Raw genomic sequence first — 25970 nt, 5'->3', positions numbered from 1 at the left:
AGCTGCACCCCTGGGTGCCAACAGCCGCAGGCACCCTGGGGTGGGCAGCGGGCAACAGCTGTAGAGCTGGGAGCTGGGTGTGGAAGGACTGGGGCAGGACTGGGCTTGGATTCAGCTCCTCCCTGCTCAGCAGCCCCTGCGTTGTGTCCTCTGCTGTATGGAGGGGGTTCTCCCCTAGTGGTCAGCAAGCATCTGTGGAGCCTGCTGGGCAGGCCTTGTGTGCAGCGGCCTCCACACGTCAGCAGGGGACCACCGTCCCCGCCAGCGCACCTGGGCCTTGTCCTGGGCAGCACAGACTCCTCCGCCGTCCCCAGGAGGGGCAGTCACTCCCAGACCCTCTGCCCGTCCCGCCTGCAGTTGCAGCTGCCTTGGATGCTGACTGGGGTGGCCCTGAGGGGATCCTTCTGTCCCCAGTTACTGACTTGCGGGGCCTGTCCACAGTGCTGCTCCCCTCAATTTGGAGCTGGCTCTGCTGCTCCCCAGGGCAGCACCTCTGGGGAGGGCATCTCTTCTACCTTGACTCAGAGAAACTTCCAGGATCTCTGAGGGGCAGCTTAACAGGTGGAAGGGGGAAGCTTTGAGATTCCAGGGAGAGGAGAGATTCCAGAAGGATCCCTTACACCCCTTCAGCACCCTGAAGGGCGTGCGGGCCTGGGCCCAGATGCCATGCCCTGCCCCAGCAGCCCTGCCTGGCCAGCTCTGTGGCCCCAGCCCCACGGGGCCGGCACTTCCTGCAACCTGGGGGTAGCCTGGGTTCTATTTTAGGCTGTCCCTTAAGTGAGGAACCAGGGCAGACAGAACCGGTCTCTACATGCTCAGAGCCGCTTCCTCATACATCAGGTGAGGATAGACTCCTGGGTTTCTCAGATTCGGGGCTCTGGATTCCAGCAAGAGCTTTGACCCCAACAGGTCTGGACCTTACTGTTCATCTACAGGAGGCTGGGCTGGGCACAGGAAAGGACTCCACCTCACTGGCCCCCTCAGGCTGAGAGCGTGTCGGGGGCATCCTGCTGTGAGGCAGGGGGAGGGGTCTGGAGAGACCAGGTGCAGCCTGCCAGTTGACCGCACCAGGCCCAGAGCAGGAGCTGAAAGGTCTGGTCTTTTGTCTCCACCCTCCTGTGTGTGTGAGGAAGGGGTGGCAGGGGGTCTGCAGTCTTAAGAGCCAAGCAGAAGGCCGGGCGCGGTAGCTCAAGCCTGTAATCCCAGCACTTTGGGAGGCCAAGACAGGCGGATCACGAGGTCAGGAGATTGAGACCATCCTGGCTAACCCGGTGAAACCCCGTCTCTACTAAAAAATACAAAAAAACTAGTCAGGCGAGGTGGCGGGTGCCTGTAGTCCCAGCTACTCGGGAGGCTGAGGCAGGAGAATGGTGTGAACCCGGGAGGCGGAGCTTGCAGTCAGTGGAGATTGCGCCACTGCACTCCAGCCTGGGCGACAGTGAGACTCCGTCTCAAAAAAAAAAAAAAGCCAAGCAGAAAAGAAGGGCCAGGGCAGGCACCCACCAGGTATGAAGCAGATGTGCCCGAGAGGAAGGACAGGCCATCACAGGACTGGGTTGCACCCAAGACTTCTGCCAAGATGAGCACTGAGGAGGAGGCAGGACACAGGTCCTCCCCAGGTCAGCCACCGACACTTGGGATGTGCTGGGGTTGTTTCCATCTCTGCAAAGCGGGGCCCCTTCCTGGGCCCTCCTATCAGGCACCCTCTCTGACATGGGGTACAGAGGCCCGGCGGGTCACGGGGCTGGGGCCACAGGAAGAGTGGGCAGGTGGCTTAGAGCCATCAGGGTGATGAGTGGTGAGCCTCGGCATGAGGGCTGAAGAGGACTGTCACAGCCCTCCCTGGAGCCCGGGCTCCACTCCCCTCGGGGCCTGCTTTCCCATCTACGCCAATCATCCCCACGGCCGGGTTGCTAGCCGGTTGCTGTTTGTCCTGACACCCAGAAGTAGAAATGGGGTGAACATCTTGAGTGGGTAGGAGTGAGTTGGAGGATGATAGCCAGTGACTCGGAGATCACTTCCTCCGTATGTTTCTTCTGCCTTTGCAGGACCTCTGTTAGGATAAACTGGAGCCCTGTGAGGTCCCTGCCCCACTGGAGAACTTGAGGAGCACCCCGGGTGACCCAGGCGGTTTCCAGGGACCCTTTCCCTGCTCACCGGCTGCTTGTCCTGCGCCTGGCGTGTCTTGCTCCTGATGCAGCTCAGCTGGCCTCAGAGCAAACAATGAGGGCCAGAGGCCACCAGGTGCATCCTGGGCAGGAACAAAGGGCCGGAATCCTGGAGCAGGGGAGGCCCAGCTGGCCCCGCCGCCTGGCCTGAGGATCCCGGAGCCTGGATGGAAGGAAGGGTGGGCGCCCACAGCCTTTTCAAAGCCTGCCTGGGGCTGGGCAGGGAAACCAAGACCCGGAGACAGAAGCCGGGGACTGCCAGGGGCCTCCCTGTGCCCACCAAAAGGCAGTAGTTGCACTCGGAGGATTTCTGCCCCTCAGCCTTGTTGCTCCCTTGGGCCTGGGGAGGCGGCCCAGGCACCTGCACAGGGACCTTCCCCAGCCCCACAGCCTTGATATCTGAGGACAGCACTCAGCTGAGGTGGGTACGGGGCTGGCGAGGGGGCAGCAAGGCCAAGACTGAGGAGGTGGCCTTAAGGTGTGTGGTGCCGAGAACACAGGCCCCTTCCTGGAGAAGACAAGCCGGCCCGTGGGGCAGGCAGTATGGGGACAGCCCTCCCAGGTGCCGTTCCCCATTCCTGAACTGGGCGGCCTGGCCTGTGCCCAGTCCCTGGGCAATGGCATTGCTGGAGACCTGGGCCAAGGCACCTGACAGATGACACAGGACCGTGGGGCTCTCTGCCTCTGAAGGGCCAGGGAGGAGCCCAGCAGGGGAAGGGTGGGGGCCTGGCCTGAGCCTGCCCCTCACAGCCTCCTTGGCGCTGGCTCCTCATGGGTGGCTCTGAGGATTGTGGAACCGGCTCTGGGGCTGGAGCCACTCCAGGCCCTGCCTGACCACCCCCGGTCTCAGGACACAGTTCCACTGGCACCAGTGCTGAGGAATGAACTGCCCCTTGAGCCCTAGAGGTGAATGTTAAGGGCTTTGGCACTGTGACCCTGAGGACCAACTTTAGAACAAAGTCATCACTGCCTGCGTGAGGACGTTGCGGCTGCGCCCCGCCTGCTGTGGGACTGGCGTGCACATGGCTAGACCATGCATGGGAAGGTCCACACAGGAAGGTTGCGGGCCCCAGGATGGGAATGGCAGAGGAGTCATTGGGGTCCACACTGGGGGACAAGACAGACCCTCAGAATCAGCTGAGAGCTGGTTTCTGCCTCGTGAGCCCCCGGAGCCCCTCAGGAAGACTCAGGACGCTCCGTGCATGTTTGCTGAGTAAGGGCTTGAATGAATCTGGGCCCAGCAGGTGTGGGCGGGAGGGGTTTGTCCCCACTACAGGAGAGGTTTTATCTTGTGGGGAGCCCCAGAAGTAAGGATGGGGAGCCAAGGATGGGGGCAGGGGAGGGCCCCATGGCCATCAGCATCCCTCACCCCTACCTTGTGATTTGACTTAACCTCCAGGAGGGGGCAGGACAGACACGAGACACTCATTTTACAGTGAGGATATGGGTCCTGGAAGGTCTGCAGGGAAGCCCAAGCTGCTGGCCCCAGGGCGGTGTCCCCACCTGGAGGGGGAGCTCCTCCACTAAGGAAAGCCAGGGCCATGGGAGAAGGAGGGCAGGCGAGCTCCTTTGAATAGAGAGTCAGCAAAGGCCAGGATGAGAGAGAGAGGGGGCACCAGGGCCAGGTGTCTTCGGAAAGACCTGGGGACAGCGCCCCGAGAGTCTCATGTGGGTCTCGCCCTTCGGAGTTTAACTCAAGCTATCTGGGTCCCCACACATCCCAGGGTTTCCTCCTCCGCCTTGCGAGGGCCCCACTGGACATTAGGGAACATGAGGACCAGGAGAGCCGGGCTAGCTGAATGGGAACGGGGGGCCAGGCTTTGATCCCAGGAATACACCAGGGAGGCTGCCAGATGCTCAAGGCTGCATCTGGGCAAGCAATGGTCACTGCCATGGGCCTCATGCTCCTCCCAACACACTGGCCAGGTGCCTGTGTGCCCACTTCCCACCCACCCTCTCCTCCCTGCAGTGAGTGGTGGCTGCTGTGATAGAGATCATGCCCCCAATCTGCCTTCAGCCTTAGGGTCCAGCCTGGCCTTGGGCAAGCCCCTCCACCCTGGGCCTCTAGCCAGGGCCCCACTGGTCCCCAGAGGTTCTAGAATGCAAGAATTCCCAAAAGCCTTTGGCCACCAATACCCCGGCTGTCTGACATAGCCTGTCCTGTCGTGAACAAAATTGGGATTAGTCTACATCCCTCCAGGTGCAAGGGTAGAAGGCGGGTTCCCTTGGACAGCTTGGAGGCTGGACATGAAGTTGTTCCCAATTGGAAGCCTCCAGAAAACAGGCAGGTGGGGGGGGGGGCGGGGCGTGGGAGAATTCCCAGCCTCAGGCTCTAAAATTCCCAGTTAGTCTGTGGTGCAGACAGGACTCCTTGCCTCCTTGATCAGGGAAGGGGGAGGATCGGGGCCACACTGGGCACCAGGAGCTGGAAAAACAAGGGGGTCTCTGGCCCAGAGTCTGGGATGGGGAGAGGCAGAGGGGGCACTGGAAATTGGGGATGCATCTTTGAACTGAGATACCAGCTGTTGTCAAGACCAGCCCCTGGGCCAGGCTAAGGAAGGGCAGGGCTAAAGGTGGGGAGCCGAACAAGGGTCAGGCAGGGCCTTGAATGCCGTGTTCAGGAGGCTGGCCTTTATCCCTCAGGACCTGGGGAGCCATGCAAAGATTTGAGGAGGAGCGGGCACTGGGCACAGCTGGACACTAGGGAAGGGGTGACACAGGGGCATGGATCCAGCCCAGCTCAGATAAGGAATAGCAGAGTTCCGCGGGACCATAGCAGCAGAGGCGGCGGCAGTGAAGACTTCTTCTTATTTATTGATTTATTTGAGACACAGTCTCGCTCTGCCTCCCAGGCTGGAGTGCAGTGGTACGATCTCGTCTCACTGCAACCTCCGCCTCCCGGGTTCAAGTGATTCTCTTGCCTCAGCCTCCCGAGTAGCTGGGACTACAGGTGCATGCTACCACGCCCATTTTTAGTAGAGACAGGGTTTCACCTTGTTAGCCAGGATGGTCTCCTGACCTCGTGATCCGCCCACCTCCGCCTCCCAAAGTGCTGGGATTACAGGCGTGAGTCACTGCGCCCGGCTGGCATTGGGGGCTTCTTAAAAAAGAGGGAGGCTGGGCCCGGTGGCTCACGCCTGTAATCCTAGCACTTTGGGAGGCTGAGGCGGGTGGATCACCTGAGGTCAGGATGTCGAGACCAGCCTTACCAATATGGTGAAACCCCGTCTCTACTAAAAAATACAAAAATTAGCCGGGCGTGGTGGCGGGCGCCTGTAATCCCAGCTACTCAGGAGGCTGAGGCAGGAGAATCGTTCGAACCCGGGAGGTAGAGGTTGTAGTGAGCCAAGATCGCGCCACTGCACTCCAGCCTGGGCTACAGACCAAGAGTCCGTCTCAAAATAAAAAAAAGAAAAAGAAAAAAGGGAGTGTGGGGGTGGGGCCTGGAGCGCTCCAAGGGGCGGGGAAGGGGACTCCCAGGCCCGAAGACTCTTGGAAGGGAGGGGGGTGTGGCGCTGAGGAGGCGGCGGGACGGATGCGAGACCGGGAGAAGCGCGCTGGAGGGCTGCGGGCGGGGGATGTGGCGCGGTCCAGGCCCGTCGCGGCCTCGTCCTGACAGGGACACCTGCGGGCTCGTCCTTCCAGGATCACCTGCGGGCCTCGGGGGCCGATGCCTCGACTCCCCCTCCGGCCTCGGTTTCTCCGCGCAGCGGGGCGGGGCGGGGGCAGCGCGGGTCTCAAAGCTGCCTGCAGGGGGCGCCCGTGAGCGGCGCGGCCGGAGCCGGAGACCCAGCGGCCGCCGAGACAGCGGGAGCCGGCGTGCGAGCCGCAGGTCAGCCGGGGTCCTAGGTCCGGGGTGCGGGGTCCTGGGTGCCGGGTCCGGAGTGCGGGGTGCCGGGGGTTCGGGGCTGGCGGCCGGGCGGCGTGGGGCCGTCGGGGGTGTAGGGCCGAGAGGACTGGGAGGCTGGAGTTCTGCTCCCCTCAAGGTTCCTTTCCCGCCGCCCGGAAACCAGTTCCCCGGCGCGGGGGCCGAGTCCTGCCCCGCGTTGGCCGCCCGCACGGCCCGTGAAGTGCCCAGGCACAGTCACGCCCCAGGCGCAGTTGCGGCGCCGCGTGCGGGACCCTCCGAGCCGTCCCAAACTGCAGCGGAAGGCGCGCGGGGGTAGGCGGGGAGGGAAGGCAAGTGCGGCGGCCAGGGCAGCGCGGGGTGCGGAGCCGCAGGTAGCGGGCGGGGAGCGTCAGTCCGTCCGTCCGTCCGTCCGTCCGTCCGTCCGTCCGTCCATGCGCTGCAGACCGGCCCCGCGCGCGATGAACCTTCCAGGAGCTCCTCCAGCGAGAATGGGCAGGGGGCGTAGACGCGCTTCCTGAGGGCTGGCGGACCGGACCCCGGGGCGAGGGAGGATCCCCAGGTGGAGGAGCCGGGCGGATACCGGTTCCCCGGGAAGGTGCGGCGCGGGCAGAGGCACCCGAGCGCCCGGGGCGCGCCGAGAAAGGGGGAGTCGGGAACTATGGGCCGAGCGCGGGCGCATTCCTTGGACAGTGGTGGCGGGAACTGGGTTTGGGGGACCCAGGAGACGACGGTGGACGGGCGGGGGTGGGCGCGCGCCTCGGACTGGCCCCGGCTGTCTGCCTGGCTGCCCGCAGCGAAGGTAGGAATGGCGGGAATGGTGACGGCTCTCGAGGGATTTGGCGCAAGGCGGCCCAAGGGCTTGAGGAGGAGGCCGCGGGCCGGCAGAGCTGAGATCCTTGTGTCCCGCACTCAGACTTTAGTTGCCCCGACTGTACCATGGGAGGAAGAGGGAGACCCAGGGCTGGGTCCTAGGCTGGGGGAGTCGGGGCGCTGCAAAGAGGAGCAGGTGTTTGTGGCCCTCGTTGGAGGGTGGGCCGCAGGTCAAGCCAGCCCTCCGTCCCCATCCTGAGGCACCTCCTCTCCTGGGCTGTGCCCGCAACAGGGCCCTCTTCTCTCCTGCCAGGTGCTCAGGTCGCCTCCACTCTGCCTCTGTTGTCGGCTCCCCCTGGGTTCCCCGGCGGGGCACTCTGCCGAAACTACCTAACGGGCCAGGGCTGCCCCGGGGCGCCCCAGTCCTGGAGACCGTGGTGGAGGATTCTGTGGAGCACCGCGGGCCTGGGACGCTATTGCTGGGTGGGGCTTCCTCACTGGCCCTGCTTTGGCCGCTCCTGGAGGCCTTGGGTGGGGCTGGGAAGGCCGGGCCCTGTGGGCAGCATCCCCCAGCCCCCATCCTGGCAGATCCATGGCAGGGGCGCCTCACAGGCTAGTCCATGGCCATGGTGTCAGTCCCTCCTTGTTCTGCGCTTGCTTTTTGGGGTTTCCTAGGCTCTCCGTAGTCCTAGTGTTTCTCAGGCAAATCCCAGCCACTACTCCTCCATCTGCGTCCCCTGTTCCCCCAGTGCTGAGCTGGCTGAGCTGTGAGCTTTCCTGCTCCTTGCCTCAGGAAGCTAGGGACAGCCCAGTCACCTCTGGCCGGAGGCAGGCCTTGGGCCAGGCTGACCTGGCTGGTCTCAGGGCTGTGCTGGGCTTCTTCCCATATTGGCCTGTGAAGTACAGATCCCCAAATATGCCCTGCTTCCTGCCTCCAGGAGTCCGCGACCGAGGAGGGCGATCAATGGCAATGACTGCCTCATGGGCAACCCGATGGACTGGAGATTTCAGTGCCCTTGTCTGGGTTCTGGTCTTGCCTTCTTGACCCACTCACTGGGCAGGTCACTGTCCCCTGGAATCTGATATCTCATCTGTAGAACAAGGATGATGATCTTAGCAATGCCTAATGTGGAAAGGCCTTGGCTTGGGGGCGAGTGGGGGAAGGTTTAGGGCAGACCACAGAGCCAGTTAGGGATGTGTGCTGGAGCTGGGGAACCTGGGAGGGAGGGTATTAGGCTTGAGGGTCAGTGGACACCACAGGGATTGCTGTTGGCAGAGGGACACGTGAATGGCAGTTGGCCTGGGAGCCAGCATGTGTCTTGAAGGCATCATGTCCTGCAAAGTCCAGGTGAGGCCTGGGCAGTGCCTGCCGTGTGGGACCACAGCCCCTGGTGGCTCTTAGTTGTGTCCTGACACCCAAAGAAGGTCTTAGTACCTCTCACTGACCTAATTCCTGAGCCACCTAACCCCAAATGAGCTAGAATTGCCTTCCCAACCGTGTTTGCGGGGCCTGTCTTGTCTATTGCAGCACAAACTGGTCCCTGAGCACGCAGGAGAGCAGAAGAAGGACAGACGGACGGATGGATGGATGAATGAAGGCGGGAAGCATAGGCTGAGGGGATTTAGGGCATGTGTGGTGAGGATGCTGTGGAGAGGAGACCACACAGGCAGGAGCTGAGCTGGTGAAAGGGAGGGTTCTAGCTCCCAGGAGAGGGGTCTGGGCCATTGACACGAGGGGCTTGGTCCTAGGAGGTGGGTGGTCCAGAGGTTGAAAGGAGCAGAGGAGCCCAGATGGGGAAGGGAATGGAGCTGGGGTGCAGAGAGGAGCCCCCACATGACTGCCCACCTCCTGCGCAGGGCCTGGGACTCTGGGTGGTGGGAAGAGGCAGTTTCGTGGCAGAGAGGGAGGCCCGGGCCCCTGTAGCCTGGACTCTGTGGATCTGGTCAGGGACTGGGGAGGATCAGGTGGAGGGAGGAGCAGGAGAGCAACTGCCCCTTATCCCAGCACAGGGGGCGATGGGAGCCCAGGGAAGGCAGGACCCTGGCTTCGGGCCTCCGCAGGCATTTTCTCTGCTAGAATCTCTCGCTACCTCTCTCCCTTCACCTTCTCCTCCAAGTCCCACCCAGATGCTGCTTCTGTGAGTTGCCATGGGGATTCTCTCACCACACCCCCCACCCCCCACAGGGGAGGCCTGTTCCAGGAGTCACTGGGCAGGGGCTGCTGCTGCTGCCCTTCTATGCCCCACCCCTCAGATGTGCCGCTGCAGCCCTGGTCTTTGGCATCAGCCGTCACCTGGTGGAGAGGCTGCCGGAGCTGGCCAAGCAGAGGGAGGCCGATGGTGTCACTTGGTGTCTCCTCTGGCGTATGGGCAGGAGATTTCTCCCCAGAGGCCCCGGGCTGGTGTTTGTCTGCCCCTGTGTCACAGGAGGACTCACCTCTGGTCCCTCAGTGGCCTCTGCAAACCCTGAGCCAGCCTGGGGGAGGCTGCTCAGTGGGGAAGAAGCAGTGGCCAGGCTCTGCTTGGTCAACTTGCCCTCCTGTCAGCCTCCAGGGCTGCTTTGCCACACCTGCCCAGGGACCCAGCAGCCGGTCCTCACCCCTCCCATCCTCAGTGCAGACACCCTGGGGCATTCTGAGGCCCTGCACCCAGCACGGCCCCTTCAAGCCTCCCACAGGGTCCCGCCCAGGACTACTGGGCTCTGTGTCCTCGGGGCCATCTAGAAACACTCCCTTGTCCCCCCTTCAGCAGCGTAGTATGTGTTGCCCGCCATTTGAGGGAGGTGCAGGTGCCAATCCTTCACGTGACGTGATGTGGCTCACCGCAGCCTGTGTACATGTGAGCAGCCGCGTGCAGAGGGGAAGCTCTCCCGGGCCTCGGGGACTGTGACATGGAGCAGGAGCCGCCCCCAGCCAGGCTGCTTTCAGCACAGCGTGGGCCCCCAGCACCTTTGTGCGGGGTGTGGCCCCTCGGAGGAGGGCTGTCAGGCGAAGCCTCGTATGAGGGGGTGAGTGGCGCCCAGGCAGGGAGGAGGGGGGGCTGTGGCCTCCCTGGCCCCTAGCCTGGACACATGGGGGTGTGGAGAGCAGGAGCTGGGGCCCCCAGCGCTGGCCCCAGGGCTGCGATGTGGGGGCTGCTCTGTGAGGCAGGCTCAGGGCCTTAGCCTCCAGCTGCAGGGAGCTGGGTCTTGGCCCCATCTTGCCCACATCCTGCCACCAGGAGCAGAGAGCCACAGCCGCACCCGGGCTGTGGGGGAGGGATGCCAGGCGTCTCTCTGGGTCCTGGGCCCAGCCTGCACCCAGCGCCTAAAGTAGGAGCCACCGGGCAGCCCCAGAGGGCAGGAGGGAAGCAGAGCCCATGCTGGGTGGCTGGTCACCACCAGGCAGTGAGGAAGGCACCTGCGCTGATGAGTTTTTGGGGAGGGTTTGGGGATCCTGGGGCCCTGGGCTGTGGGAGGTTCATGCCCAGGCCCCCCTGCGCCACCCAAAAGCCAGTCATAGTGGGGCCCACGACCTGCCATGTCCCTGCCGAGCTCCCGCAAGCCACTTGCTGATGCTTCTCAGTCTACCCGATGCCTCTCAACCGTTTCCTCCTAGACTAGGTCTCTTCATGGCATTTCTGTGAGAATTCCTCAGTACTAGCTTCAGATCCCCAGTCGCCTCTTCCACCATGTGTGTGCCTGAAGCCCACCACATGCCTTATTTCAGTCCCTCTGTTTTTCAGTCCCTGGATTTTGTATTATTTCATGTTTATATCCACCTGTCCTTGTTTCATTTCCGCCAGTCGGTTCAGAAGTTCTCATTCTTGTCTACAGATGCCATTCTTTTCTTTGCATCTTTGGACATCCTAAAGGTCTCTAAAATCATTATTAGATTACTGTATTACCTTCCTTTCTGCTGGAATGAATTCATCTCCATATTTTGTATTCTGTTGCTTGCCTTTCTTAGCCTTCATTTACCTCTTGCGCTTTGAAATTGATTTGCGACTCCTCTTAGGTGAGCCAAGGTTTTGGAGACAGGGAGTGGCCTGCAGTGCCTGAAACCGCAGGGCAGCAGCCGTCTCCCAAGAATGTCCTGGGTCCTTTCCTCCTTTGAGATCCCCTGCCATATGCTCAGGGCCCAAATGGGGCCAGGCACAGCAGTGGGGGGCATACCTCCCTGTGGCCCAGCAGTTGGGGTGCTGCCAGGCCTGGTGGAGGTGGTAAACATTTGTTATGGGAAAGTAGCAGGAGGGTTCTAAGGCTGGGATTCTGAAGCCCAGGAAAAGGCCAGGCATGGCTGGAGCAGGTCCGAGTCCCTGCACTGTGCCCTGTACGTTGCCCTTAGCCACACTCAGGAGCAGATGTGCAGGGCACTGCCTAGAAGCCGGTGGGCACCTCCGTGCAGCAGGCTCTGGGGGGTACAGCCACCATCTGGGCATGTGTACAGAGGGCCTTGCTAGTGTGACATACAAGGAACCAGAAGACGTGAGCCAGAAGATGTGTGGGTTTTGATTAAATGGAGTTTTAATTAAAGTGGCCGGGTTGGGGAAGGTGAGGAGGAAGGCAGGAACAAGTAGCAGTTTTGAGTCTGACCGCGTGGAATCCTATAAGGTTGTTCTTTCAAGAGGCATTATGCACGTTCCACAGCATGTGTCCCCTGTCTATATGGGGCAGCATCTGCCCTCTGATCTGTCCCCAACAAGGGGCAATCACAGAGAAGTATTACATTATTAGTATTTAATTTCCCCTCCTGGTTAGCAACAGATGACTGAAGGATTAATTAGATGCACAGAGCCAACAGAGAGGGATAGGAAATTGCCAGATCCTGGCCCCATCCCCTCCCTGGGGCCTCGGACCTTCCTGTCACTCTGGGAGGCTTCTGAGGGAGGGGAGCTGGAGGCCCAGGAGGCTTCCTGCTGCTGTGCTCTCTATGGGTACAGCCCCAGCCCTACACCACCTTCCAGTGCTCTTGGTAAGGCTGAGAGAGGTCGCTTCATGCCTTTGGGCCTCAGTTTCCTCATCTGTAAAATGGGTTTCCTGGGACCAGCAAGATCACAGATGACAGTCATTTCCCAAGCTCCTAAGCAGGCTGCACAAGCTGTGTCTGAGGGTCCAGTGCAGTGCGTGACCTCTAGGCAGGTGCCTCCTGGGATGCATAAGGTTTGGCAGCTCAGCAGTGGCTGGCATCGTGGCCAGCTGACTCTGTTGCTCCCCAGTTCTGGTCCATGACACATTAGTAGCTTGAAACTGGGCACAAGGGGAGAATTTACACCACAGAAATCAGGCAAAGCCTGTAAGTCAGGGCGCCCCGGCCCGGGGCCGATTTGCCAGCCTATGGTAGTTCCCAGCCTTTCCCCGAGGAACGCACTCCTCCCCTGCCTGCCCCGAGGGTGCCTCTGACTCCACTGATCTGCTTTGCTCAGGGCTGAGAAAGGCACAGCTGAGAGTGGATTCTGGCTTGGCAGGGGCCCAAGTTGCCTGTGGGTCCGGGCAAGCCTCACCCGGGATGTGCTGGCAGCAGCTGGGAGAGCCTGCAGGAGTGCTCAAGGAGGGGCCGAGGGAGGGGACGGGCAGCGAGGTGGCCTGTGTGGACCCTGCCGGCAGGAGCCATGGGTGTCTTTAGCCCCATGCGAGGCCGGCCAGGGCAGAGGGGTCTGTTGCCCTCATTGAGGCTGGTGGGCAGCAGGAAGTTGGCTTCAGTGTAGTCAAGAAGGTTATCAGTATCTAATGCTGTTTAGCGTGGGGACCCACAGCACAGAAGGTGCGAAGACCCTGAGAATGGGGGTACACAGGCAGGTACCCACAGCTGCCAGGGAAGCCTTGCCAAACAGAGGCCCCAGTCAGGCTCCTCCCAAACCAGGCATCCCGGCTGGCATGGCACCAGTCCAGCCCCTGAGGCGGGTGCCGATGATGTGACCCCACCAGCAGGGCTCTGAGTGGTGGGACTGGGGAGTCCTCCCTCACCTGGGCAGACATGTTATGTTCCACCTTGTCTGCCCCCAGCAAGGCCCTTGAATCTGGAGTGTGGTCTGGGGCTGCATCAGCTTTCTCGCCTGGGATGGTCAGATTGGCAGAAGGTTGTGGCATCCTTCAATGCAGATGCCCTAGAGAGGGCCATGGTGGGACGCAGGATCCCTGGGTAGAGGCGGCTCCTCAGTGACCCACTGGGCCTCACTGGACAGTGGCCTGTTGCTGCTGCTGGTGGTGCTGGGCCTGGGAGGCCACCTTGGAACCACAGGCCAGGCACCTGGGTGGGAGGCAGCCCGGGCCCAGCACCAGCTCCACTTGTACCCATTGGGCAGGAGCTATCATGAGTCAGGTGGGCCCTGGTGACTACTGCTCAGGGAGAGAGGCCAGGAGCATCAGGGATAACTGTGTTCCTTGAGTGTGGCCAGAGATGGTGCCAGGAGACCTGGTCTGGCGCATCCCTGCCAGCGACATGCTTTGTGAGTGGCTGCCTGGCAAGTGCCCCATGGAAAGCAGGGGCTTGGGAGGACTCAGCCCTCTCCAGCTGCTGCAGGCCCTCCATTTTTGCAGGGTCTCTGGTCTCTGCTCTCTCCTTCCTCCTCCTGCTTCTGTGTCAATGCTCCATTCCAAGCCTCCTAGTAGACGCAAAAGGGCCTGTTGGGTGCAGGAGAACCTCCAGTCCCAGGTATGGCTGCAGCCTGTGCCAATCCTGTTCCAGCCGCTTGAGGTGCTGACAGCATTGGAGTTGGAGGGAAAGTTGGGGTCTGTTTGAGCTCTGTCACATGGACAGTGGGGTAGAGGGGAGCCTGACCCTTTGAACAGGGCTCAGGACCAGGAGTGACTTTCTCTCCAGGTTGCCAATCCTGCTCCGTCCCTCATGTCCTGAAAGAGAAGAGAGATGAGGTGGCTGCCCGAGTCCACGTGAAAGGAGCCTCTGACCTCTTGTCCCCAGGCAGGCAGTGGTGGCTGGCCATACACTCACAGGGCCCCATGAGGCTTCAAGACTGGAGGGGGTAGATCTGAGGGCCTCTTAGCTCTCGGAGAGGGGCAATTTAATGGGCAGAGGTCCGTTTGGACCCAGACCATTCACAGGCTCGAGGGGGACACTGGGAATTGGGGCTGGGCTCAGGCCTGCTGGGGAACCAAGACTTCTGCTTCTGAGGCATGTCAGTTAATTCCATTTTGACTCTAGGGGAGCCATTTTAAATGTTTATTTCCTTCTCATAGAATCATATGTGAGAGCTGGCATAGCCCCTAGAGGTCATTTGGGGTCCACCTGCCTCACCGTATCAATGAGGAAACTGAGGCCCAGAAGAGAAAAGCATTCTTTCCCAGAGTCCCTCAGTGAGTCCTGGTTCCATACCTGCTTTCTGCCGGGGACCAAACTCCAGTTAGTCATTCCTGGTGTCAGCCAGGCAGAGGAGCAGGTGAGGGAGAGGGTGTGGGAGGAGGGAGGTGAGGCAGCTCCCTCCGAGTGGAAGCTCACAGTCAGCTGCAGCACCGCCCCCGGCCCTGACTGCAGCTGTCTGGTGGGGGCACCTGGAGGCAGCGGGTTCGGGCGCAGTGTGAGAGGGCTTACCCTCTGCGGCAGTGGGAGAAAGGACCAGGCGGCTCCCCACATCCTTCCACATCCGAGCTCCAGGGGTCTCTGGCCTGTCCTTTCATAGGGCGGCTGGTGTCCCTTAGGTGGGTGCTGGTAGTTCCTGGGAGAGCTGACGGGATGGAGTGGGCCAAGGGGGCTGAGAAGCTGGCCTGGCGAGAGAAGGTGGGTGGGACTGGGAGAGCCTGGGAAGGGAGGGGCTTTTCTGGGAGGGAATGTCATGGGGCTGGCCATGATCCAGGACCCAGGAGACTGGTCAGGCTGCCATAGGAGACCTAAGAGGCTGAGCATGGGGGGCCAACACAGTGACAGACTTTAACAGGTTCCTGGCCCCCCCAGGAAAAAAACAGACTGCAGCTGATCCTTGGCCCTGAGTTTAGAGTGGGAGGCACCGTGACCCCAGTGCGCACAGCAGGGAATGCAGGGAGCCATGGATAGTGCTGGGGTGAGCTGGAGTCCTGGCAGGCGCCTGGCCATGGTGCTACTCGTTCTGCAGAGCCTGGGAGAAGGGGCTGCCTCCTTGGGAGGGGTTTGCGTGAGAGTCTTAGTGGGAATTCTATTGGACCAGGGGAACCAGTCTTGCTCAGTGACTTCTCTGGGTGTCCTCTAAAGTGAGGGTCAAATTCCTACCTCTCTCGCCTCCTGGTTATGACCACAGGAGACAGGGCAGGGCATGGGGCTGGGCGGAGTTGGGGGCCATCCTCAGGCTAACACCTGGCCTGTGGGTGGGGTGGGATCTGAAGCTGTAGGGTCTTCAGGGGGCCAGGGTGGGTGTGGGGCTAGGGGTGGCACTTTCTGCAGGGCCCGCCCTCTGCAGATGGTTCAGCTCCTTATCGGCTGTCCCTTTGCAGGTGCCTCGGGAACCCTGAAGCTGGGCTGAGCCATGATGCTGCTGCCAGAACCCCTGGAGAGGGCCTGGTTTCAGGAGACTCAGAGTCCTCTGTGAAAAAGCCCTTGGAGAGCACCCCAGCAGGGCTGCACTTGGCTCCTGTGAGGAAGGGGCTTAGGGGCCTGGGCCCCTCCGCCTGGGCCAGGCTGGGAGCCAGGCGGGAGGCTGGGCTGCAGCGATGGACCGTGAGCTGGCCCAGCCCGCGTCCGTGCTGAGCCTGCCTGTCTGTGGCCGTGCCCATCATGGGCTCCTCGGTGTACATCACGGTGGAGCTGGCCATTGCTGTGCTGGCCATCCTGGGCAATGTTCTGGTGTGCTGGGCCGTGTGGCTCAACAGCAACCTACAGAATGTCACCAACTACTTCGTGGTGTCGCTGGCGGCGGCCGACATCGCAGTGGGCGTGCTCGCCATCCCCTTTGCCATCACCATCAGCACCGGGTTCTGTGCTGCCTGCCACGGCTGCCTCTTCATTGCCTGCTTTGTCCTGGTCCTCACGCAGAGCTCCATCTTCAGCCTCCTGGCCATCGCCATTGACCGCTACATCGCCATCCGCATTCCGCTCCGGTGAGCAGGGCCAGGGTTACATCTGTGCAAAGGCTGTTGGTGCCCAGGCTTTGGTCTGTGCCCGGGGCCAGGGTGAGCCTGGGGTCAGGGCCTAGTCTGCAGTGTCAGCATGGTGAGCTGGTGACGGGGCCCTGGGCTCAGCAGGGGCTCTCCAGGGCCAGCACGTGGCCAGCAGTCATGCTGAACTGACTGATCCCTGTGGGCGCAGGGCAGCCTGGCCCTCCCAGGAGGCCTGGGTTCCCCTAGGCTGCCTGAAGCCAACTGTGCTCTGGTTTTTGGCAGATGAGTGTGGCCAGGGTATGGCATTGGGCTTAGCAGGGAGCTCTGGTCCCGGTGACCCACGTGCTGCCAGTGGGTGTGTCTGGGCCATTCCTCACACACGAGCAAAACTCCCCGCATGATGCTGGGGTGGAGCGGGGAGCCAGGGGAAACCACAGGACCTCAGTGCTAGGAGCCGCCCGCCACCTGCATTCCCCCAGCTCCTCTGGGCCAGCCTTGCAGTGTGCATATTAGGAAAATGACCCAGAGAGGGGAAGTGACTTGGCTGAATGCCACAGTGAGTCACTTGGACCTATATGCAAATTTTTGTTGCTCCTCGAGTCACCAAGGACTCATGGTTTTGGAGGCAGCCAGTGTGCTCAGGGGCTGGCTGTTGGAGGGGATTTTTATGGTGAATCTTTTGTGAAGTGACTTCAGCCAAGTATTGTGTAAATGAAGATTTTCCCAGAGGCTGAGTTTACTCGGCGTGGATTCCACCTACCCAGGCCATAGATGAGGCTAGAAAGTGCATCCCTCCCTTGGGGACTTCAGAGGCCTTCTGTCCCACCTCCTGGCCCTGCCGCCATGGAGCTGGATTCCGCAGCCTGGGTGGTTGTGGGCCCTGAGGCCATGCATGAGGCTTGAGGTGGTGCCTCTTGAGAGTCAGGGAGCAGAGTGTACCATCTCTGTGGTGAATTATCTGAGACTGGTGGGTGCTTATCTAAAGAGGAAGCCACAGCAGCCCCACTCAGGTTGAGGGTGCCCCAGCAGGAAGGAGGACCCAGCTAAATGAGCAAATGGAAATTTAGAGTGTCAAACCCAGGGGGCCCTTAGAGGTCATTTCCTCTCATCTTCTGGATGGAAAATGAGCCTCAGAGAAGAGAGCCAGCTGTTTCTGGGCCACACAACGAGTTGGTAGTGGAGCTGGGGCTAGGCCTGGAAAAAAATGTGGCCTGACCCCCACTGTGACTTCAGTCACTGGGCAGCGGTCATGGGCAGCCTGTCTCCCGGAGCCTGCACCAGGTGGCCATCCCTGTCACCTGGGCTCTAAGCGGGAGCAGGAGCTGCATTGGGCTGCTCCAGGGAAGGGGAGAAGTCTGGACCTCACACGGCCCTATCAGATGCTCTGTATCCCAGGAGAGTCTAGAACCCTTGGCAAAGGAGAAGGGGACCCTGGCCAGCCCTGACAGGGATGGAATTAGGGGTTGTCTGACTCTAAGTGCAGTCTCTGGGGAGCCTCCATCCATTGCTCTGCAACGGGCAGAGCAGAGTTCAGGTTCGTTCAGTGGCAGCTCAGAACACGGAGGCCCAGGAGGGGCCCTGTCTGCAGGTGCCCGGGTGGGCCAGAGAACAAAGGACTGGAGCTGACTTCAGGGAACCGAGCTGAGTCTGCACACTGATGGGATGCTCCGTGGGGAAGCAGAGGCCAAGCTCTCATTTTTTCTCTGATTCAGAGGGCGTGATCAGGGCTGCTGTTCTCAGTTTAAAGGAGCTCGACTTTTTTTCTCTTTTGTCTCTCCCTTTCCTCCTCTGTTTTCTGAGAGTTGAGAGAATGGCTCCCTATGAAGTAAGACAGATGTGCTGTGTGGCTGTGGAAAGTTAGCTGCCTCTCTCTGGGCCCATTTCCTCATCCATAAAATAAAATAAGTCTCTCTGCCCCTCTGAGCTCACAACGGTGTTCTGAAGGTCCAGTGAGTGGATGGGGTGACAGGGACCCTGAGAAGGGTTGGCGGGGTAGGGAGGGTAGGGATTCAGATCTTTGGGTTCAGAGCCATGGACCTGCTGCCCCCTATCCTCTACCCATCTCATCCCAGCTTTCTTGGAGCTGGACCTTAGTTCCACCCAGACCTTGAGCCATTTGACTGTGCTCCATGAGGCTCTGCAAGGCTTAGGCTGGTCTCTTCTGCAGAGGGCCCTGGAGAGGATGACGACGATGATGTTCATCCTCCCTCGTGGGCAGAGAGCTTTACAGCTGCCAAAGGATATCAGCTCAGCATCTCCTGTCATCCTCTTGGCCTGCACTATGGCCAGGCGGATGTTCTGACCCTCCTGTTACTCATGAACTCATGGGGAGGCCAGAGCAGGGAAGGACATCAGAGTTCTTCCCTCTGGTGTCTCCTGATGCGGATGGACTCCAGGGCCCTTCAGGCTGTTCCTGGTCCTTAGATCCCTTCGCTTTCCTGTTCCTCAAGGCCCCTGGGCCGCTGGGCATGTGGAGGTGTCCATGTGGGCTCCCGAGAGCAAGCGGGGTATGAAGGGAACTTGGAGACACTCTGGCCTGAGCTGGAGTTGCAGCCTGGCTCGGGATCCTCCCTCCTCCTTTCTCAGCTGGGAATCCAGCCTCCTCTACATGCCGTTTCCTGCTCCACTCAGAAAGGTCCATTCAGCTAGCCCTGGGTCTAGCCTCAGGCCTGCCCCACTCTCCATTAACTTTTTTTTAAAAAAAGAATTCCGTTTTGGAAAAATCTATTATTTTCCAAGTTCAAGGAACCTGTTGGGCTAGCACAGGGCCTAGTCGAGGAACTCTGTGAGAAAGACTCCAGGCCAGAGGCAGTGATGTAGCTCTCTGTGTCCCCAGAGGATAGAGAATTCAGGGCGAGAGACACGGGCTGCTTTTCCCAGTTCCCAGGGGACTTTTGCCTCACTGTCCCCTGGCTCTCACAGCAGCCCCTGGTGGATTCCCTCGCTGGTTGAGGAACAGGCCAAGGTGCAGGTGGCAGTTGGTGGTGAGACCCGAAGTCCTAAGACTTCTAAGAGGGCAGGATTGGGAGAGAGGGCTCCCTGGAGGAGGTGCCACCCAGTGGGTCTTGCAGGATGGGCAGGCAGGGTCTCACTGGCATGAGTGTGGGGGCAGCAGGTGTGTCAGGTGGGGGGCAAAGCCTGAGACAAAACCCTGAGGAAGGAATGAGCATGTGAGCACTGGTCAGGGAAGGGTGGCCTGGCTGCCAAGTGACAGAGAGAGATGAACAGCATGGGCAGGAAGCGTGGAGGCCAAGTCAGGCCTGTTCATACCGGGGGAAGGAATGGAGGTTTCCCCTGTTGGTCCATGGCTCTTCAGTTCTTGGATCAATGACTCCTTTGGACAACTTACGAAAGCTCCACCTACTCTTCAGGGTGGGACACGTGCACATAAAGCCCCACCTGGAATCATGGGGCATATTCTTGGACCATAGGGTTAGCCCCCAATGTGGGTAATGGAGATCCCCAGAAAGGGGCAGCCTGCAAGCCAGGGGACACAGGGCTGCAGAGGGCACCTCCACAAGGGGTGGGCAGCAGCTCTGGGACCCACATTCTCTGACACGCCTGGGCATCCCAGAGTGGCGGCATGTCATGCTAGACGGCCTTGGCATCCCTTTCAGCTGGAAGGTCAATGTTTGGGGTCTAGGAGGGCAAGATGTGAGTGTATGAGTCACAGATGCAGCCCAGGGTACATTGCTGGGCCTGGCTGAGGCTCAGCTGTGATTCCATTTGGGCCCTGATGCTGTCCCCACTCCCTGGGCACCAGGGTCCAGGGCTCTCAGCCTATGGGGATTTCTTTTAAATAAACTTACTCTATTTGTGTTTTTTTAAAAAAATGAGTAATGTTTTGCCCACGCTAAAACATTAAAAAGGAACAAAAGAGTATAGTATAGTAGAAAGCTGTTCTCCACACCCCCCTGGTTCCCCACCCCCAGTTCCCTGCCTGCAAGGCCATGTTAAGAATCCTTCCAGAGATATTCTTTGCATATATAGTCAAGTGCTATTAAGGTATGTTTTGTTTCTGTCCCCACATGGGGCTTTCTTTGCAGAGTGCAGTGGAAGACTCCCCTTGTGGGTTCCCTCTTCTGTACAAGTAAACAATTGGACAGACCAGGGATTTCCACACTGTGTTCCCAGAAGCCTTCGGGTTGGCTCTGCTGTCCCCACCAATTCACTGATTCAATAAACATTTAATAAGCCCCTTCCCTTCCCCAGCAGCTTCACCTCTGTGACTGCCTGGGAATGTGGGCGACAAGGTTTGCTGCTGAGAACAGTTTGAAAACCAGCAAAGCAGGTGGCCCAGGGCCCAGGCAGCTCTGCAACACCCCTGTGGCTGCTTGGCTCTGCTCTGTTGCCTCAAATGACAGGAAACTCACTATTGCCTGAGGCAGTCCATCTCTCCTGTGAACAGCTCAGCTGAAAAAGTCTTACCTACCCTAAGCCACAATCTGCCTCCCTATAATTTCCACCCACTGATTCTCCATTCTGCCCTTAGAGGGCAGAGTGCTGACAGGTCCAGGACTTGGTCCCATTTTACAAATGAAGAAACTGAGGCTCAGAGAGACAAAGTTTTAAAACATTCCTGTTTACAGGGCTGGAACCCAGGGAGGGATATGCTTTTCTCAGGAATAATGTCAGAATTAATATAGCTTCCCAGTCAATGAGGACTATATAAATTACTGTTTGCAAAGCACTAAGAATGGTGTCTGGCACAGAGTCAGTGCTATGTAATGTAGATGTGACAATGAGAGAGCCTGAGATTTTATGTTTGCGAGTCCAACAAGAGGCAGGGCAGTGCCAGCTCCCTGTTGCTTGGAAGCAATGAGCAAGTCTGTGACCCTCCTGTTGAGGCCCTGTTGCAGGTAACCAAGCCCCCATGGAATGGAGCTGAGGAGCTCCTGAGAATGGGCTTGTCTGGTTACTGTTTGGATTCAGAAATGACCTAAGAAATTCAGAACAGACAGACTCACCTTGGCCTGAGTTGTCTCTGGGCTCTTGGAATGTCCACAGCAAGTCCATTCCTCTCCTCGGGCCTCAATTTACCCACCTGTAAAACAAGAAGATTGGACCACATAAGAGATCAGAAGCCACCAGGGTTTCTCTTTTTCTCTGTAATTTGAATAAGTTAACAAAATTTAAATCTGAGGAGATTATACCCAGAAAACCATCTCCTCAGCCCCACCTGAGATCTGGTAACAGCAGGCACGCATTTTGCATGGCGGTGAAGACCAGGTAAACGCCCCACCAGCTGCCTCCTGTGTGTGCTACCTGTAGGCGCCTGTTCACTACCCATAGATGAGATGGTTTCTGTGGATGTTCCCAGCTCCAGAGTTAAGTAGAGCACATCTTTCCTTGCACCTTCTTTTTTTTTTTTGGAGATGGAATCTTGCTCTGTCACCCAGGCTGGAGTGTAGTGGCTCGATCTCGGCTCACTACAAGCTCTGCCTCCCAGGTTCATGCCATTCTCCTGCCTCAGCCTCCCGAGTAGCTGGGACTACAGGTGCCCGCCACCATGCCCAGCTAATTTTTTGTATTTTTAGTAAAGATGGGGCTTCACCATGTTAGCCAGGATGGTCTCGATCTCCTGACCTCGTGATCTGCCTGCCTTGGCCTCCCAAAGTGCTGGCATTACAGACGTGAGCCACCCCGCCCAGGCTTCTTGCACCTTCTGAGTGTCCCTGTCTCAGAGCTGACAATGCAGAGATGGATGTAGGAAAGCCCTGCCCCCGAGGGGCCCAGATGTGGTAGGGATCTGCTGCACTTCAGTAGGAAACTTCTCTGAGATCTCTATCCTGGACTTGAAGGATGGGTAGGGTTTCTGCCAGGTAGAGGGGAGTGTAATCTGGTCTTGCCAGAATCAAAACTGTTACAAACAGAAGTCATCCCTCAGTGATCATCAAGGTTGCCTTCCTAAATTAGGGGATTTTTTTTTTTTTTGTCCATTCTTTTATGAAATCTATGCCACCTTTCCTACAGGGCTGAGGTCTGCTTCCTGGCTGGCAGATCCAGCCATTTCCCGAGTATAAGACTGGGAATCGGTAGGCTTGGATTTCTGTCTGGCTCTCACTCAGTGATTTCAGGCAGATTACTGTCTCCCTGGACCTCAGTATTTCCTTGCAAATGTTAAGATGGCCATGTAAATGTTAACACGTAATTCTCTCATTTCTCTCCAGAGGGCTGTGGGTGGGTTTGGAGGGGAGAAATGGCATCTCCTTTGGCCTGGGACCTCCTCGCCTCTTTTACCCCCATGCTGCCTCTTCGCAAGGGCTTCTGGAGACCCCAAGTCAAATGGCAAATGGGGAAGAGAAGACAGGGTATGGAGTATAAGAGGTCTAGATCCCCTACAGGTCTGATCTGGCTGGTACTGCCCCTAACCAGTGAGGCCACCCTCCAGACCCCTTCCCACTCTCCAAAGGGAAGCCTGTCGTAGCCTTAACCAAGATCAACCAACATGGAGGTGACTGATCTTGGTTAAGGCTGCGACCAACATGGAAGTGATTGATCTTGGTTAAGGCTACGACGCATTTCCCTTTAGAGAAAAATAATGTTTTCCCCCTCAAAAAATCATGCGTTAATTCCCTCCAACCAAACTAAGTGCCAGGACTACTCCAAAAACTCCTCAATGACCATCTGGACGTTTGTACATGGGTTTCCATTTCTTGGGTGCCTGCGCTCCTGTTACCTCCCAGCGGCCTGTGAAAAAGGCAAGGCATATTACTTCCACTTAACAGAAGAGGATGCTGGGGTGAGGTGGCAGGAAATGACTGGTCCAAGACCTTATAGTCAGGAAAAGGGGAAGAGGGTGCTGCTCTGGGGTTCTGAACTCTTGCCCTGCTTAACCCTGGTTTCTCAGATCTCTGATGCTGGTCTCTTCTCCCCAGGTACAATGGCTTGGTGACTGGCACAAGGGCTAAGGGCATCATTGCCATCTGCTGGGTGCTGTCGTTTGCCATCGGCCTGACTCCCATGCTGGGTTGGAACAACTGCGGTCAGCCAAAGGAGGGCAAGAACCACTCCCAGGGCTGCGGGGAGGGCCAGGTGGCCTGTCTCTTTGAGGATGTGGTCCCCATGAACTACATGGTGTACTTCAACTTCTTTGCCTGTGTGCTTGTGCCCCTGCTGCTCATGCTGGGTGTCTATTTGCGTATCTTCCTGGCGGCGCGACGACAGCTGAAGCAGATGGAGAGCCAGCCTCTGCCAGGGGAACGGGCACGGTCCACACTGCAGAAGGAGGTTCATGCTGCCAAGTCGCTGGCCATCATTGTGGGGCTCTTTGCCCTCTGCTGGCTGCCCCTACACATCATCAACTGCTTCACTTTCTTCTGCCCCGACTGCAACCACGCCCCTCTCTGGCTCATGTACCTGGCCATCGTCCTCTCCCACACCAATTCGGTTGTGAATCCCTTCATCTACGCCTACCGTATCCGCGAGTTCCGCCAGACGTTCCGCAAGATCATTCGCAGCCATGTCCTGAGGCAGCAAGAACCTTTCAAGGCAGCTGGCACCAGTGCCCGGGTTTTGGCAGCTCATGGCAGTGATGGAGAGCAGGTCAGCCTCCGTCTCAACGGCCACCCGCCGGGAGTGTGGGCCAACGGCAGTGCTCCCCACCCTGAGCGGAGGCCCAATGGCTATGCCCTGGGGCTGGTGAGTGGAGGGAGTACCCAAGAGTCCCAGGGGAACACGAGCCTCCCAGATGTGGAGCTCCTTAGCCATGAGCTCAAGGGAGTGTGCCCAGAGCCCCCTGGCCTAGACGACCCCCTGGCCCAGGGTGCAGCAGGAGTGTCCTGATGATCCATGGAGTTTGCCCCTTCCTAAGGGAAGGAAATCTTTATCTTTCTGGTTGGCTTGACCAGTCACGTTGGGAGAAAAGAGAGAGTGCCAGGAGACCCCGAGGGCAGCCAGTTCCTACTTTGGACTGAGAGGAGGGAGCCCCAGGCTGGAGCAGCATGAGGCCCAGCAAGAAGGGCTTGGGGTCTGAGGAAGCAGACGTTTCATGCTGTGAGGCCTTGCACCAGGTGGGGGCCACAGCACCAGCAGCATCTTTACTGGGCAGGGCCCAGCCCTCCACTGCAGAAGCATCTGGAAGCACCACCTTGTCCACAGAGCAGCTTGGGCACAGCAGACTGGCTTGGCCCTGAGGCTGGGGAGTGGCTCCAACAGCCTCCTGCCACCCACACACCAGTCTCCCTAGACTCTCCTAGGGTTCAGGAGCTGCTGGGCCCAGAGGTGACATTTGACTTTTTTCCAGGAAAAATGTAAGTGTGAGGAAACCCTTTTTATTTTATTACCTTTCACTCCCTGGCTGCTGGGTCTGCTGTCAGTCCTGCTGCTAAACCTGGCACCAGAGCCTCTGCCCGGGAGCCTCAGGCAGTCCTCTCCCGCTGTCACGGCTGCCATCCACTTCTCAGTCCCAGGGCCATCTCTTGGAGTGACAAATCTGGGATCAAGGACAGGGAGTTGTAACGGAGCAGTGCCAGAGCATGGGCCCAGGCCCCAGGGGAGAGGTTGGGGCTGGCAGGCCACTGGCATGTACTGAGTAGCACAGAGCTACCCGGTGAGAGGCCTTGTCTAACTGCCTTTCCTTCTAAAGGGAATGTGTTTTTCTGAGATAAAATAAAAATGAGCCACATCGTGTTTTAAGCTTGTCCAAATAAGAATGGTGTCTGAGTTCGTTTCCTACTCCATAGCTAGGCCTGTGCACACATACCGGCATGTGTTGTGTATGAGAGAGTGTGTGCGTATGTGCAGACACCCTGCCTGCCCCAGGGGCCCTCCCCAGGCTCCTGTCCTCGAGGGGACAGGCTGCCTGGCTGCACCACAATCCAACCTGCATTTCTATGAGGGCCCACAGGGGCTGTGGGAGAAGGGGCTTTCCCCAGCAACTCCCTCCCTCCTTATCTTCCTACATCTTTAAGGGAAGATCTCTTTGTATGTTACCTTCTCGGAACTGTGACCTGCTACCCCTGCCCTGCTCCACCCTTTAGCAGAGGTCACAGAGGTATCTGCAAACAGATCTGGGCAGGGACTACACTGCCTTCCCCTAGAATCCCCCTCCTTCTATTCTTAACAAAAGAAACCTAGAAGGAAGGGGTGTTTTTGCTCTGACCCCGGCCTCAGGGGTCTCCTGCCTGAGGAGGTGGTGCCATCTTTCTGTGATGGAGAAGTTTGAGGCCTGGAAGGCGTTTAGCAACCTGCCCCTGCCTGAGGTTCGTGGGGAGCTGTGATTGTCCCGGTTTGGTCTCATTCACTCTGGGTTTCCGGAAGGAGTGTTCGAATGTCAAGGGTAATCCTCACATAGCCCTGTGAGCCCTGTTTTACAGATGATTAACAAGCCCAGAGAGGTTACATGCTTGCTCCAGGTCACACAGCTAGTAAGTGGCAGAAGTGAACTTAAAACCCAGGTCTATCTGACTGTAAAATCCATGTTCTTTTTTTCCATTAACTTATGATGAACTATTTGAACCAAACCAAAAAGTATAAAACATCATGTCCTTAGCACTCTGCTTAAGAACTGAAACATGACAATGTTGGATCTGACCCCTGCCCATCATTACCCTGCCTCCTAGGCCTGGAAACAACCAGTTTCCTGAATTTCATTTCTTTCCATTGCTCTTCTTGCTCTTCTTCTTGCTCTTCTTCTTCTTCTTCTTTCCTCCTCCTTCCTCCTCCTCCTCCTCCTCCTCCTCCTCCTCCTCCTTCTTCCTTCTTCCTTCTTCCTTCTTCCTTCTTTCTTCTTCTTCTTTCTTCTTCTTTGAGACGGGGACTTGCTCTGTTGCTCAGGCTGGAGTGCAGTGCAGTGGCACAATCTCAGCTCACTGCAACCTCCACCTCCCAGGTTCAAGTGAATCTCCTGCCTCAGCCTCCCGAGTAGCTGGGACTACAGGCACATGCCACCATGCCTGGCTAACTTTTTGTGTATCTTTAGTAGAGACGGGGTTTCACCATGTTGGCCAGGCTGGTCTCGAACTCCTGACCTCATGATCCACCTGCCTCGGCCTCCCAAAGTGCTGGGATTACAGGCATGAGCCACCGCACCCAGCCCTTTCCATTGTACTTCTTTACACTTTTAGTATATGGATGCCTGCAAAACTGTCCCAAAACCAACACAGGATTGTTTTAGCTATCTCACTGTTATATCCTCAGAG

General features: G+C 58.4%; 2 protein-coding genes across 7 annotated transcripts in view; one reads left to right on the top strand and one right to left on the bottom strand.

Annotated features, from left to right (window-relative positions):
- Positions 1-9651: 9651 nt before the first annotated feature.
- ADORA2A (adenosine A2a receptor) lies at positions 9652-24482 on the top strand. 5 transcript variants are annotated; one of them, XM_025400645.1, is made up of 4 exons: positions 9658-9814; positions 15226-15420; positions 15480-15828; positions 22707-24482. In XM_025400645.1, the coding sequence occupies exons 3-4, from the start codon at positions 15506-15508 to the stop codon at positions 23611-23613; spliced, it is 1230 nt and encodes a 409-aa protein (XP_025256430.1). In that variant the 5' UTR covers positions 9658-9814; positions 15226-15420; positions 15480-15505; the 3' UTR covers positions 23614-24482. The 5 variants fall into 5 exon arrangements, with proteins under 5 accessions (XP_025256428.1, XP_025256426.1, XP_025256430.1 ...); XM_025400644.1 differs by lacking the exon at positions 9658-9814 and adding exons at positions 14210-14460; positions 14714-14819 and having other exon boundaries at positions 15226-15828; XM_025400643.1 differs by having other exon boundaries at positions 9652-9814; positions 15226-15828.
- Positions 13250-25970, bottom strand: part of LOC112633755 — a 65224-nt gene continuing 52503 nt past the window's right edge. The window contains exons 4-6 of one of the 2 annotated variants that reach the window (XM_025400661.1): positions 24114-24262; positions 14354-14526; positions 13250-13656 (exon numbers count right to left, since the gene is read on the bottom strand). In XM_025400661.1, coding sequence (XP_025256446.1) covers positions 13600-13656; positions 14354-14526; positions 24114-24262 — 379 coding nt within the window. In that variant the 3' untranslated portion in view covers positions 13250-13599. Of the gene's footprint in view, positions 13657-14353; positions 14527-20390; positions 20873-24113; positions 24263-25970 lie in introns of those variants that run through there. The other variant, XR_003121577.1, reaches the window with a different exon arrangement.

This window comes from Theropithecus gelada, chromosome 10, assembly GCF_003255815.1.
Source record: "Theropithecus gelada isolate Dixy chromosome 10, Tgel_1.0, whole genome shotgun sequence".
NCBI classification, from domain to species: domain Eukaryota; kingdom Metazoa; phylum Chordata; class Mammalia; order Primates; family Cercopithecidae; genus Theropithecus; species Theropithecus gelada.
The sequence above is the reverse complement of the archived record's forward strand: the minus strand, read 5'-3'. Positions and strand labels throughout refer to the sequence as shown.